The sequence below is a fragment of the Salvelinus alpinus genome, chromosome 31 (genome assembly GCF_045679555.1).
Source record: "Salvelinus alpinus chromosome 31, SLU_Salpinus.1, whole genome shotgun sequence".
Taxonomy (NCBI): Eukaryota; Metazoa; Chordata; class Actinopteri; order Salmoniformes; family Salmonidae; genus Salvelinus; species Salvelinus alpinus.
In genome coordinates, this window is record NC_092116.1 from 30,954,598 (window position 1) to 30,970,348 (window position 15,751).

Consider the following 15,751-nt stretch of genomic DNA (forward strand, 5'->3'; position numbering starts at 1 on the left):
TCCTCCCTCTCATCATGCCTTCTCTCCTCCCTCTCATCATGCCTTCTCTTCTCCCTCTCATCGTGCCTTCTCTCCTCCCTCTCATTGTGCCTTCTCTCCTCCCTCTCATCATGCCTTCTCTCCTCCCTCTCATCATGCCTTCTCTCCTCCCTCTCATTGTGTCTTCTCTCCTCCCTCTCATCACACCTTCTCTTCTCCCTCTCATTATGCCTTCTCTCCTCCCTCTCATCATGCCTTCTCTTCTCCCTCTCATCATGCCTTCTCTTCTCCCTCTCATCATGCCTTCTCTTCTCCCTCTCATCATGCCTTCTCTTCTCCCTCTCATCATGCCTTCTCTCCTCCCTCTCATCATGCCTTCTCTCCTCCTTCTCATCATGCCTTCTCTCCTCCCTCTCATCATGCCTTCTCTTCTCCCTCTCATCATGCCTTCTCTCCTCCCTCTCATCATGCCTTCTCTCCTCCTTCTCATCATGCCTTCTCTCCTCCCTCTCATCGTGCCTTCTCTTCTCCCTCTCATCATGCCTTCTCTCCTCCCTCTCATCGTGCCTTCTCTCCTCCCTCTCATCGTGCCTTCTCTTCTCCCTCTCATCATGCCTTCTCTCCTCCCTCTCATCGTGCCTTCTCTTCTCCCTCTCATCGTGCCTTCTCTCCTCCCTCTCATTGTGACTTCTCTCCTCCCTCTCATCATGCCTTCTCTTCTCCCTCTCATCATGCCTTCTCTTCTCCCTCTCATCATGCCATCTCTCCTCCCTCTCATCATGCCTTCTCTCCTCCCTCTCATCGTGCCTTCTCTTCTCCCTCTCATCGTGCCTTCTCTCCTCCCTCTCATCATGACTTCTCTCCCTCCCTCTCATCTTGCCATCTCTCCTCCCTCTCATCATGCCTTCTCTCCTCCCTCTCATCATGCCATCTCTCCTCCCTCTCATCATGCCTTCTCTCCTCCCTCTCATCATGCCTTCTCTTCTCCCTCTCATCATGCCTTCTCTCCTCCCTCTCATCTTGCCTTCTCTCCTCCCTCTCATCTTGCCTTCTCTCCTCCCTCTCATCATGTCTTCTCTCCTCCCTCTCGTCATGCCTTCTCTCCTCCCTCTCATCATGCCTTCTCTCCTCCCTCTCATCATGCCTTCTCTCCTCCCTCTCATTGTGACTTCTCTCCTCCCTCTCATCGTGCCTTCTCTCCTCCCTCTCATCATGCCTTCTCTCCTCCCTCTCATCGTGACTTCTCTCCTCCCTCTCATCATGCCTTCTCTCCTCCCTCTCATCACGCCTTCTCTCCTCCCTCTCATTGTGCCTTCTCTTCTCCCTCTCATCATGCCTTCTCTCCTCCCTCTCATCATGTCTTCTCTCCTCCCTCTCATCACGCCTTCTCTCCTCCCTCTCATTGTGCCTTCTCTCCTCCCTCTCATCATGCCTTCTCTCCTCCCTCTCATTATGCCTTCTCTCCTCCCTCTCATCGTGTCTTCTCTCCTCCCTCTCATCATGACTTCGCTCCTCCCTCTCATTATGCCTTCTCTTCTCCCTCTCATCGTGCCTTCTCTCCTCCCTCTCATCATGCCTTCTCTCCTCCCTCTCATCATGCCTTCTCTTCTCCCTCTCATCGTGCCTTCTCTCCTCCCTCTCATTGTGCCTTCTCTCCTCCCTCTCATCATGCCTTCTCTCCTCCCTCTCATCATGCCTTCTCTCCTCCCTCTCATTGTGTCTTCTCTCCTCCCTCTCATCACGCCTTCTCTTCTCCCTCTCATTATGCCTTCTCTCCTCCCTCTCATCATGCCTTCTCTTCTCCCTCTCATCATGCCTTCTCTTCTCCCTCTCATCATGCCTTCTCTCCTCCCTCTCATTGTGTCTTCTCTCCTCCCTCTCATCACGCCTTCTCTCCTCCCTCTCATTGTGTCTTCTCTCCTCCCTCTCATCACGCCTTCTCTTCTCCCTCTCATTATGCCTTCTCTCCTCCCTCTCATCATGCCTTCTCTTCTCCCTCTCATCATGCCTTCTCTCCTCCCTCTCATCATGCCTTCTCTTCTCCCTCTCATCATGCCTTCTCTCCTCCCTCTCATCACGCCTTCTCTTCTCCCTCTCATTATGCCTTCTCTCCTCCCTCTCATCATGCCTTCTCTCCTCCTTCTCATCATGCCTTCTCTCCTCCCTCTCATCGTGCCTTCTCTTCTCCCTCTCATCATGCCTTCTCTCCTCCCTCTCATCGTGCCTTCTCTTCTCCCTCTCATCGTGCCTTCTCTCCTCCCTCTCATCATGACTTCTCTCCCTCCCTCTCATCTTGCCATCTCTCCTCCCTCTCATCATGCCTTCTCTCCTCCCTCTCATCATGCCTTCTCTTCTCCCTCTCATCATGCCTTCTCTCCTCCCTCTCATCTTGCCTTCTCTCCTCCCTCTCATCTTGCCTTCTCTCCTCCCTCTCATCATGCCTTCTCTCCTCCCTCTCGTCATGCCTTCTCTCCTCCCTCTCATCATGCCTTCTCTCCTCCCTCTCATCATGCCTTCTCTCCTCCCTCTCATTGTGACTTCTCTCCTCCCTCTCATTGTGCCTTCTCTCCTCCCTCTCATCATGCCTTCTCTCCTCCCTCTCATTGTGACTTCTCTCCTCCCTCTCATCATGCCTTCTCTCCTCCCTCTCATCACGCCTTCTCTCCTCCCTCTCATCGTGCCTTCTCTCCTCCCTCTCATTGTGCCTTCTCTTCTCCCTCTCATCATGCCTTCTCTCCTCCCTCTCATCATGCCTTCTCTCCTCCCTCTCATCACGCCTTCTCTCCTCCCTCTCATTGTGCCTTCTCTCCTCCCTCTCATCATGCCTTCTCTCCTCCCTCTCATTATGCCTTCTCTCCTCCCTCTCATCGTGTCTTCTCTCCTCCCTCTCATCATGACTTCGCTCCTCCCTCTCATTATGCCTTCTCTTCTCCCTCTCATCGTGCCTTCTCTCCTCCCTCTCATCATGCCTTCTCTCCTCCCTCTCATCATGCCTTCTCTTCTCCCTCTCATCGTGCCTTCTCTCCTCCCTCTCATTGTGCCTTCTCTCCTCCCTCTCATCATGCCTTCTCTCCTCCCTCTCATCATGCCTTCTCTCCTCCCTCTCATTGTGTCTTCTCTCCTCCCTCTCATCACGCCTTCTCTTCTCCCTCTCATTATGCCTTCTCTCCTCCCTCTCATCATGCCTTCTCTTCTCCCTCTCATCATGCCTTCTCTTCTCCCTCTCATCATGCCTTCTCTCCTCCCTCTCATTGTGTCTTCTCTCCTCCCTCTCATCACGCCTTCTCTCCTCCCTCTCATTGTGTCTTCTCTCCTCCCTCTCATCACGCCTTCTCTTCTCCCTCTCATTATGCCTTCTCTCCTCCCTCTCATCATGCCTTCTCTTCTCCCTCTCATCATGCCTTCTCTCCTCCCTCTCATCATGCCTTCTCTTCTCCCTCTCATCATGCCTTCTCTCCTCCCTCTCATCATGCCTTCTCTTCTCCCTCTCATCATGCCTTCTCTCCTCCCTCTCATCATGCCTTCTCTTCTCCCTCTCATTATGCCTTCTCTCCTCCCTCTCATCATGCCTTCTCTCCTCCCTCTCATCATGACTTCTCTCCTCCCTCTCATCATGCCTTCTCTCCTCCCTCTCATCATGCCTTCTCTCCTCCCTCTCATCATGCCTTCTCTCCTCCCTCTCATTGTGCCTTCTCTTCTCCCTCTCATCATGCCTTCTCTTCTCCCTCTCATCATGCCTTCTCTTACTCCCTCTCATTGTGCCTTCTCTCCTCCCTCTCATCATGCCTTCTCTCCTCCCTCTCATTGTGTCTTCTCTCCTCCCTCTCATCACGCCTTCTCTTCTCCCTCTCATTATGCCTTCTCTCCTCCCTCTCATCATGCCTTCTCTTCTCCCTCTCATCATGCCTTCTCTCCTCCCTCTCATCATGCCTTCTCTCCTCCCTCTCATCATGCCTTCTCTCCTCCCTCTCATCATGCCTTCTCTCCTCCCTCTCATTGTGACTTCTCTCCTCCCTCTCATTGTGACTTCTCTCATCCCTCTCATCGTGCCTTCTCTCCTCCCTCTCATCATGCCTTCTCTCCTCCCTCTCATCATGCCTTCTCTCCTCCCTCTCATCATGCCTTCTCTCCTCCCTCTCATTGTGCCTTCTCTTCTCCCTCTCATCGTGCCTTCTCTTCTCCCTCTCATCATGCCTTCTCTCCTCCCTCTCATCATGCCTTCTCTCCTCCCTCTCATCATGCCTTCTCTTCTCCCTCTCATTGTGCCTTCTCTCCTCCCTCTCATCATGCCTTCTGTCATCCCTCTCGTCAATCAAATGTATTTGCAATGCAGGTGTAGAAGCACGGTGGCTAGGAAAAACTCCCTAGAAATGCTGGAACCTAGGAAGAAACCTAGAGAGGAACCAGGCTCTGAGGTGTGGCCAGTCCTCTTCTGGCTGTGCCGGGTGGAGATTGTAACAGAACATGGCCAAGATGTTCAAACGTTCATAGATGACCAGCAGGGTCAGATAATAATAATCACAGTGGTTATAGAGGGTGCAACAGGTCAGCACCTCAGGAGTAAATGTCAGTTGGCTTTTCATAGCCGATCATTGAGAGTTCGAGACAGCAGGTGCGGTAGAGAGCGAGAGAGATGAAAACAACAGGTCCGGGACAAGGTAGCACGTCCAGTGAACAGGTCAGGGATCCATAGCCGCAGGCAGAACAGTTGAAACTGGAGCAGCAGCACGACCAGGTGGACTGGGGACAGCAAGGGGCCATCATGCCAGGTAATCCTGAGTTATGGTCCTAGGGATCAGGTCCTCCGGGAGGGAGAGAGAATTAGAGAGAGCATACTTAAATTCACACAGGACACCAGATAAGACAGGAGAATTACTCCAGATATAACAGACTGACCCTAGCCCCCCAACACATAAACTACTGCAGCATAAATACTGGAGGCTGAGACAGGAGGGGTCAGGAGACACTGTGGCCCCATCCGATGATACCCCCGGACAGGGCCAACCAGGCAGGATATAACCCCACCCACTTTGCCAAAGCCCCACACCACAATAAGGATATCAACAGACCACCAACTTCCTACCTTGAGATGATGCTGAGTATAGCCCACGTAGATCTCTGCCACAGCACGAACCTGAGGGGGCGCCAACCCGGACAGGAAGATCACGTCAGTGACTCAACCCACTCAAGTGACGCACCCCTCCCAGGAACGGCATGAAAGAGCACCAGTAAGCCAATGACTCAGCCCCTGTAATAGGGTTAGAGGCAGAGAATCCCAGTGGAGAGAGGGGAACCGGCCAGGCAGAGACAGCAAGGGCGGTTCGTCGCTCCAGTGCCTTTCCGTTCACCTTCACACTCCTGGGCCAGACTACACTCAATCATATGACCTATTGAAGAGATGTACAAATTTAAACGTCGAGACCGATTCTGCGTCTCTCACATGGATAGGCAGACCATTCCATAAAAATGGAGCTCTATAGGAGAAAGCCCTGCCTCCAGCTGTTTGCTTAGAAATTCTAGGGACAATAAGGAGGCCTGCGTCTTGTGACTGTAGCGTACGTGTAGGTATGTACGGCAGGACCAAATCGGAAAGATAGGTAGGAGCAAGCCCATGTAATGCTTTGTAGGTTAGCAGTAAAACCTTGAAAACCTCAGCCCTTGCCTTAACAGGAAGCCAGTGTAGGGAGGCTAGCACTGGAGTAATATGATCACATTGTTTGGTTCTAGTCCAGATTCTAGTAGCCGTGTTTAGCACTAACTGAAGATTATTTAGTGGCTTTATCCGGGTAGCCGGAAAGTAGAGCATTGCCGTAGTCTAATCTAGAAGTGACAAAAGCATGGATTCACTTTTCATTTTTGGACAGAAAGTTTCTCTCATCATGCCTCCCCTCCTCCCTCTCTCCTCTCCTTTCTCCTCCTTCTCATTCTTTCCTCTCCTCTCCTCTCCTCTCCTTTCTCTCTTCTCTTCTCTCCTCTCGTCTTCTTTCTCCCCCCCTCTTCTCCTCTTTCCCCCCTCTCCTCTCCTTTCTCCCCCCTCTCCTCCATCTATCCCCTCCCTTTTTCCCCTTCCCTCTCTCATTTCCTCTCTTCTCTGACAACACAAACACATCCTCAATGAGATGCTTCCTCAGCGTTTGGTGCTAACTTGTTGCTCCCATCTCCCTGAGCCAAAACGATCACAGATTAATGCTAAATCCACTCTCTCTCTCTCTCTCCTCTCTCTCCCTCTGCTCGCTCTCTTTTTCATCTCTCTCTCTCTCTCTCTCTCTCTCTCTCTCTCTCTCTCTCTCTCTCTCTCTCTCTCTCTCTCTCCTCTCTCTCCCTCTGCTCGCTCTCTTTTTCATCTCTCTCTCTCCTCTCTCTCCCTCTACTCGCTCTCTTTTTCATCTCTCTCTCCTCTCTCTCCCTCTACTCGCTCTCTTTTTCATCTCTCCCTCTCTCTCTCTCTCTCTCTCTCTCTCTCTCTCTCTCTCTCTCTCTCTCTCTCTCCTCTCTCTCCCTCTGCTCGCTCTCTTTGTCATCTCTCCCTCCTTCCCTCACTCTCTCTCTCTCTCACAATAGAGAGAGAGGAATAGAGAGAGAGAGAGAGGAATAGAGAGAGAGGAATAGAGAGAGGAATAGAGAGAGAGGAATAGAGAGAGAGGAATAGAGAGAGAGAGAGAGGAATAGAGAGAGAGAGAGAGAGAGAGAGAGAGAGAGAGAGAGAGAGAGAGAGAGAGAGAGAGAGAGAGAGAGAGAGAGAGAGAGAGAGAGAGAGAGAGAGAGAGAGAGAGAAAGACGCCTACGCCTTCACTATGGTGAATCACTACGCCTTCACTATGGTGAATCACTAAAACAATACAGAAATACACTATGGAAAAAGAAGGAACAGCACTTCAGTAATCAGCTCAATGTAATTGAAGAATCCATAGAAAATTTGAAAAAATTAAACAAACAACATGAAGAGTTATCTATCCAAAATAGGGATGTATGGATAAACCACTTCTCCAATCTTTTTGTCTCTATAACAAAGAACAAAATGCTAAAATATACACATGATCAATTACGTATCTTAGAATCAACTATTAAAGACTACCAGAACCCACTGGATTCTCCAATTACATTGACCCGAACTACAGGACAGAATACAAACCCTTCCAACCCAAAAAAGCCTGTCGTGTTGATGGTATCCTCAATGAAATTATAAAATATACAGTCCACAAAATCCAATTGGCTGCACTTAAACTCTTTAACATCATCCTTAGCTCTGGCATCTTACCAAATATTTGGAACCAAGGACTGATAACCCCAATCCACAAAAGACGAGACAAATTTGACCCAAATAACTACCGTGGGAAATGCGTCAACAGCAACCTTGGGAAAATCTTCTGCGTTATCATTTACCTTTCTGGTGCAGTCGTTCCGCTAGCGACCCACCTCGACAACATCCAGTGAAATTGCAGAGCGCCAAATTCAAAATACAGAAATAGTCATAAGAAACATTCATAAAAAATACAAGTGTTATACATCGGTTTAAAGATGAAGTTCTTGTTAATCCAGCAGCTTTGTCAGATTTTAAAAAGGTTTTACGGCGAAAGCACACCATGCGATTATCTGAGGACAGCGCCCCACATACAAAAGCATGAAAAACATTTTCCAACCAAACAGATGCATCACGAAAGTCAGAAATAGCGATAAAATAAATTGCTTACCTTTGAAGATCTTCATCTTTTTGCAATCTTAAAAGTCTCAGTTACACAATGAATCGTCGTTTTGTTCGATAAAGTCCTTCTTTATATCCCAAAAAAATGTCAGTTTATTTGGCTCGTTTGATTCAGAAATACACCGGTTCCAAATCGCCCAACATGACTACAAAGTATCTAATAAGTTACCTGTAAACTTGGTCCAAACATTTCAAACAACATTTCTAATCCAACCTCAGATACCCTAAAACGTAAATAATCAATAAAATTTAAGACGGAATAAACTGCTTCCAATACCCGGAGAAAAACAACACGGAGTGCGCTCTCATTCACGAATAGAGTCCACCTGAGTGACACTTAGAAAGAATACGACTACTTCTTCATACATTTTTTTTTTAAACATTGAACAATTTCTAAAGACTGTTGACATCTAGTGGAAGCCATAGGAACTGCAACCTGGGTCCTAATAATTCAGCTTCCCCAAAGAAAGATATTGTAAAGTCCAATGACCTCAACAACAACAAAAAAACCTGGATGGATTGTCCTCGGGGTTTCGCCTGCCAAATCAGTTCTGTTATACTCACAGACATTATTTTAACAGTTTTAGAAACTTTAGAGTGTTTTCTATCCAATACTACCATGCATATGTATATCCCAGTTTCTAACAGGCAGTTTGCTTTGGGCACCTCAGCCATCCAAACTTCCGAATACTGCCCCCTAACCATAAGATGTTTTAACAGCAGACTTGTACATTTCCTCAGTGAAAACAATATACTGAGCAAATGTCAAATTGGCTTTTTACCAAAAACACCATACGACAGACCACGTATTCACTCTGCACACCCTAACTGAGTAACAAACAAACCAAAACAAAGGCAAAGTCTTCTCATGCTTTGTTGATTTCAAAAAAGCTTTGACTCAATTTGGCATGAGGGTCTACTATACAAATTTATGGTAAGTGGTGTTGGGGGTAAAACATTATAAAATCCGTGTACACAAACAGCAAGTGTGCCGTTACAGCAAGATTTGTGACCTGTTGCCAAGAGAAAAGGGCAACTAGTGAAGAACAAACACCATTGTAAATACAATCCATATTGATGTTCATTTCATTTTCCCTTTTGTACTTTAACTATTTGCACATCGTTACAAAACTGTATATAGACATAATATGACAGTTGAAATGTCTTTATTCTTTTGGAACTTCTGTGAGTGTAATATTTACTGTTCATTTGTATTGTTTATTTCACTTTTGTATATTATCTACCTCACTTGCTTTGGCAATGTTAACATATGTTTCCCATACCAAAAAAGCCCTTAAATTGAAATTGAATTGAGGGAGGGAGGGAGTGAGAGAGAGAGGAAGACAGGGAGAGAGAGAAAGAGAGGGAGAGAGGGAAAGAGAGGGAGAGAGGGAGACAGTGAGAGAGGGAAAGAGGGAAAGAGAGGGAGAGAGGGAGACAGTGAGAGAGGAAGACAGGGAGAGAGGGAGACAGTGAGAGAGGGAGACAGTGAGAGAGGAAGACAGGGAGAGAGGGAGACAGGGAGAGAGGGAAAGAGAGGGAGAGAGGGAGAGAGGGAGACAGGGAGAGAGGGAGACAGGGAGAGAGGGAGACAGGGAGAGAGGGAGACAGGGAGACAGGGAGAGAGGGAGACAGTGAGAGAGGGAAAGAGAGGGAGAGAGGGAGACAGGGAGAGAGGGAGAGAGGGAGACAGGGAGAGAGGGAGACAGGGAGAGAGGGAAAGAGAGGGAGAGAGGGAGACAGGGAGAGAGGAAGACAGGGAGAGAGGGAGACAGGGAGAGAGGGAAAGAGAGGGAGGGAGGGAGTGAGAGAGGGAGACAGGGAGAGAGGGAGACAGGGAGAGAGGGAAAGAGAGGGAGAGAGGGAGACAGGGAGAGAGGAAGACAGGGAGAGAGGGAGACAGGGAGAGAGGGAAAGAGAGGAAGGGAGGGAGTGAGAGAGGAAGACAGGGAGAGAGGGAGACAGGGAGAGAGGGAAAGAGAGGGAGGGAGGGAGTGAGAGAGGGAGACAGGGAGACAGGGAGAGAGCTGTTAAGAGGTGTTTAGGGTCCAATAAGTCACTATAGTTTAGACTGGAGGACACAGTGGAAATGAGGAGAGAATGAGGGAAAGAAGAAAGAGAAACAGAGAAAGGGACTGGGGGACAGCTGTGATTACTGTGAAATAACAGAGACGGATGGAGAGAAAGAGAGATGGTGTAGAGAAAGAGAGATGGTGGAGGGAGGGAGGGAGGGAGGGAGGGAGGGAGGGAGGGAGGGAGGGAGGGAGGGAGGGAGGGAGGGAGGGAGGGAGGGAGGTGGAGAGAAAGAGAGGGAGAGAGAGAGGGGGAGAGACGTGAGGAGAGAAAGAGGGAAGAGAAGATGGTGAATGAGGAAGAGAGAAGGTATAGCAGTCTTTACAACGGTAATTATATAGTATAGTTCTGTGGTTACAGTTTTAGCTATAGGATGAAGGGATTATAGGGAATTGATGAGACACACACACAAACACACACACACACACACACACACACACACACACACACACACACACACACACACACACACACACACACACACACACACACACACACACACACACACACACACACACACACACACACACACACACACACACACACACACAAGGTACCTAGAGCCACTTCCGAGGAGCTTAGCTTCCTCTATTACCCAGATCCCTAGGGGTCCCCATCATTAACACTGAGGTCACCATCATTAACACTGAGTTCCCCATCATTAACACTGAGGTCCCATCATTAACACTGAGGTCCCCATCATTAACACTGAGGTCCTCATTCTTAACACTGAGGCCCCCATCATTAACACTGAGGTCCAATCATTAACACTGAGGTCCCCATCATTAACACTGAGGTCCCATCATTAACACTGAGGTCCCATCATTAACACTGATGCCCCCATCATTAACACTGAGGTCCCCGTCATTAACACTGAGGTCCAATCATTAACACTGAGGTCCCATCATTAACACTGAGGTCCAATCATTAACACTGAGGTCCCCATTCTTAACACTGAGGTCCCCATCATTAACACTGAGGTCCCATCATTAACACTGAGGTTCCCGTCATTAACACTGAGGTCCCATCATTAACACTGAGGTCCCAGTATTAACACTGAGGTCTCTCTCTCTCTCCCTCCATCTCTCTCTCCCCTCTCCATCTCTCTCTCCCCTTCCATCTCTCTCTCTCCCCCCTCCATCTCTCTCCCCCTCCATCTCTCTCCCTCCCCCTCCATCTCTCTCCCTCCCCTTCCATCTCTCTCTCTCCCCCTCCATCTTTCTCTCTCCCCCTCCATCCCTCTCTCTCCCCCTCCATCCCTCTCTCTCCCCCTCCATATCTCTCTCTCTCTCCCTCCATATCTCTCTCCCCCCTCCATCTCTCCCCCCTCCCTCCTTCTCTCTCTCTCCCCCTCCATCTCTCTCTCCCCCCCATCTCTCTCTCTCCCCCTCCATCTCTCTCTCTCCCCCTCCATCTCTCTCTCTTCCCCCTCCATCTCTCTCTCTCTCCCCCTCCATCTCTCTCTTCCCCCCTCCGTCTCTCTCTCTCCCCCCTCCGTCTCTCTTTCTCCCCCCGTCCATCTCTCTCTCTCTCACCCCCCCGTCTCTCTCTCTCCTCCCTCCATCTCTCTCTCTCCTCCCTCCGTCTCTCTCTCCCCCCTCCATCTCTCTCTCTCCCCCCTTCCTCTATCTCTCCCCCCTTCCTCTATCTCTCCCCCCTCCATCTCTCTTTCTCTCCCCCTCCATCTCTCTCCCCCTTCCTTTCCCCCTCAATCTCTCTCTCCCCCCTCCATCTCTCTCTCCCCCTTTCTCTCTCGCTCTCTCTCCCCCCCACCATCTCTCTCTCCCCCCTTCCTCTCCCCCCTACATCTCTCTCTCCCCCCTCCCTCTCTCCCCCCTCCGTCTCTCTCTAGGTGACTCCTAGCTCTAAGATTGTAGGAGACCTGGCTCAGTTCATGGTCCAGAACAACCTGACGAGAGAGGAGGTATGTACATTTATCTGTCTATATATTCACTATTATATTTCTGTCTATTTATTATTGCCGGGACCATTCTACCAGGTCAACCACAAGGTTGTGGTTGTGATTGTGGTTGTGATTGTGATTGTGATTGTGATTGTGGTTGTGATTGTGATTGTGATTGTGGTTGTGGTTGTGATTGTGATTGTGATTGTGATTGTGTTGTGGTTGTGGTTGTGGTTGTGATTGTGATTGTGGTTGTGGTTGTGATTGTGATTGTGGTTGTGGTTGTGATTGTGATTGTGATTGTGATTGTGGTTGTGGTTGTGATTGTGATTGTTGTTGCGATTCTGAATGTGATTGTGATTGTGGTTGTGATTGTGATTGTGATTGTGGTTGTGGTTGTGATTGTGTTGTGGTTGTGGTTGTGGTTGTGATTGCGATTGTTGTTGCGATTCTGAATGTGATTGTGATTGTGGTTGTGGTTGTGATTGTGATTGTGGTTGTGGTTGTGATTGTGATTGTGATTGTGATTGTGATTGTGGTTGTGGTTGTGATTGTGATTGTGATTGTGGTTGTGGTTGTGGTTGTGATTGTGATTGTGGTTGTGGTTGTGGTTGTGGTTGTGATTGTGGTTGTGGTTGTGATTGTGGTTGTGATTGTGATTGTGGTTGTGGTTGTGGTTGTGGTTGTGGTTGTGATTGTGGTTGTGGTTGTGGTTGTGATTGTGATTGTGATTGTGGTTGTGGTTGTGATTGTGATTGTGGTTGTGGTTGTGATTGTGATTGTGGTTGTGGTTGTGATTGTGGTTGTGGTTGTGGTTGTGATTGTGATTGTGGTTGTGGTTGTGATTGTGGTTGTGGTTGTGATTGTGGTTGTGGTTGTGATTGTGATTGTGGTTGTGGTTGTGATTGTGATTGTGGTTGTGATTGTGGTTGTGATTGTGGTTGTGGTTGTGATTGTGATTGTGGTTGTGATTGTGATTGTGATTGTGATTGTGGTTGTGGTTGTGATTGTGATTGTGGTTGTGATTGTGATTGTGGTTGTGATTGTGGTTGTGATTGTGATTGTGGTTGTGGTTGTGATTGTGGTTGTGATTGTGATTGTGGTTGTGATTGTGATTGTGGTTGTGATTGTGGTTGTGATTGTGGTTGTGGTTGTGATTGTGGTTGTGGTTGTGATTGTTCTTCAGGTGGAGGAAAGAGCTGATGAGCTGTCCTTCCCTCTGTCCGTGGTGGAGTTTCTACAAGGACACATTGGGATACCGCATGGAGGCTTCCCCGAACCATTCAGGACCAAGGTAACACACAACCACACACAGGGAGACACTCACACAGGGAGACACTCACACAGGGAGACACTCACACAGGGAGTCACTCACACAGGGAGACACTCACACAGGGAGACACTCACACAGGGAGTCACTCACACAGGGAGACACTCACACAGGGAGACACTCACACAGGGAGACACTCAACCAGGGAGACACTCACACAGGGAGACACTCACACAGGGAGTCACTCACACAGGGAGACACTCACACATTTCACATTCGAGCAAATACTCTTTTCCAAAGCACCTTACAGTCAGTGCATTCAACCGTTTAGTGGTAAAGAAACAACCACTCCCAGTATCACCGTTATTACAGTATCACCATTATTACAGTATCACCATTATTGCAGTATCACCCTTATTACAGTATCACCGTTATTACAGTATCACCAGTATTACAGTATCACCATTATTACAGTACCACCCTTATTGCAGTATCGCCATTATTACAGTATCACCATTATTACAGTATCACCATTATTGCAGTATCACCCTTATTACAGTATCACCGTTATTACAGTATCACCATTATTACAGTATCAACATTATTACAGTACCACCCTTATTGCAGTATCACCATTATCACCTACCACTCCCAGTATCACCATTATTACAGTATCACCCTTATTAAGTATCACCATTATTACAGTATCACCGTTATTACAGCACCACCATTATTACAGTATCACCGTTGTTACAGTATCACCCTTATTCCAGTATCACCCTTATTGCAGTATCACCCGTATTACAGTACCACCGTTATTACAGTATCATATTTATTACAGTATCACCCGTATTTATTACAGTATCACCCGTATTACAGTATCACCCTTATTACAGTATCACCATTGTTACAGTATCATATTTATTACAGTACCACCCTTATTACAGTACCACCCTTATTACAGTATCACCATTGTTACAGTATCACCCTTATTACAGTATCACCCGTATTTATTACAATATCACCCGTATTACAGTATCACCATTGTTACAGTATCACCCTTATTACAGTATCACCCTTATTACAGTATCACCCTTATTACAGTATCACCATTGTTACAGTATCATATTTATTACAGTATCACCCGTATTTATTACAGTATCACCCCTATTACAGTACCACCCTTATTACAGTATCACCCTTATTACAGTACCATCCGTATTACAGTACCACCCGTGTTACAGTACCACCCTTATTACAGTATCATATTTATTACAGTATCACCCTTATTACAGTACCATCCGTATTACAGTACTACCCTTAATACAGTATCATATTTATTACAGTACCACCCTTAATACAGTATCATATTTATTACAGTACCACCCTTAATACAGTATCATATTTATTACAGTACCACCCTTAATACAGTATCATATTTATTACAGTATCACCCATATTACAGTACCATCCGTATTACAGTACCACCCTTAATACAGTATCATATTTATTACAGTACCACCCTTAATACAGTATCATATTTATTACAGTACCACCCTTAATACAGTATCATATTTATTACAGTACCACCCTTACTACAGTATCATATTTATTACAGTACCACCCTTAATACAGTATCATATTTATTACAGTACCACCCTTAATACAGTATCATATTTATTACAGTACCACCCTTACTACAGTATCATATTTATTACAGTACCACCCTTACTACAGTATCATATTTAAGTCGCTCTGGATAAGAGCGTCTGCTAAATGACTTAAATGTAAATGTAAATTACAGTATCACCATTGTTACAGTATCATATTTATTACAGTATCACCCGTATTTATTACAGTATCACCCCTATTACAGTACCACCCTTATTACAGTATCACCCTTATTACAGTACCATCCGTATTACAGTACCACCCGTGTTACAGTACCACCCTTATTACAGTATCATATTTATTACAGTATCACCCTTATTACAGTACCATCCGTATTACAGTACTACCCTTAATACAGTATCATATTTATTACAGTACCACCCTTAATACAGTATCATATTTATTACAGTACCACCCTTAATACAGTATCATATTTATTACAGTACCACCCTTAATACAGTATCATATTTATTACAGTACCACCCTTATTACAGCATCTTTCTGCTATCAGCAGAATTTGTTCCTGGAAGAAAACAACTAATACGCAACACACACTCAAACATTACACACATACAGACACACACACACACAAACATTACACACAGACAGACACACACACACACAAACATTACACACACACACACACACACACACACACACACACACACACTCAAACATTACACACAGACAGACACACACACACACACACAAACGTTACACACACACACACACACACACACACACACACACACACACACACACACACACTCAAACACGACACACAGACAGACACACACACACACACACACAAACATTACACACACACACACACAAACACTCAAACATTACACACAGACACACACACACACACACACATTACACACAGACAGACACACACACACTCAAACATTACACACACACACTCGAACATTACACACAGACAGACACACACACACTCAAACATTACACACACACACACACACACAAACATTACACACACACACACACACACGCAAACACGACACACACACACACACACACACGCAAACATTACACACAGACACACACACTCAAACATTACACACACACACACACCCTCAAACATTACACACACACACACACTCAAACATTACACACACACACTCAAACATTA

General features: G+C 46.9%; 1 protein-coding gene across 3 annotated transcripts in view; it reads left to right on the plus strand.

Moving 5' to 3' along the window:
* The window catches only part of LOC139561273 (pyruvate carboxylase, mitochondrial-like), a 516,102-nt gene that overhangs the window by 453,377 nt on the left and 46,974 nt on the right, over positions 1-15,751 (plus strand). For all 3 annotated transcript variants that reach the window (XM_071378258.1, XM_071378257.1, XM_071378259.1), the window contains 2 exons: positions 11,607-11,678; positions 12,844-12,951. In XM_071378258.1, coding sequence (XP_071234359.1) covers positions 11,607-11,678; positions 12,844-12,951 — 180 coding nt within the window. The remainder of the gene's footprint in view (positions 1-11,606; positions 11,679-12,843; positions 12,952-15,751) is intronic.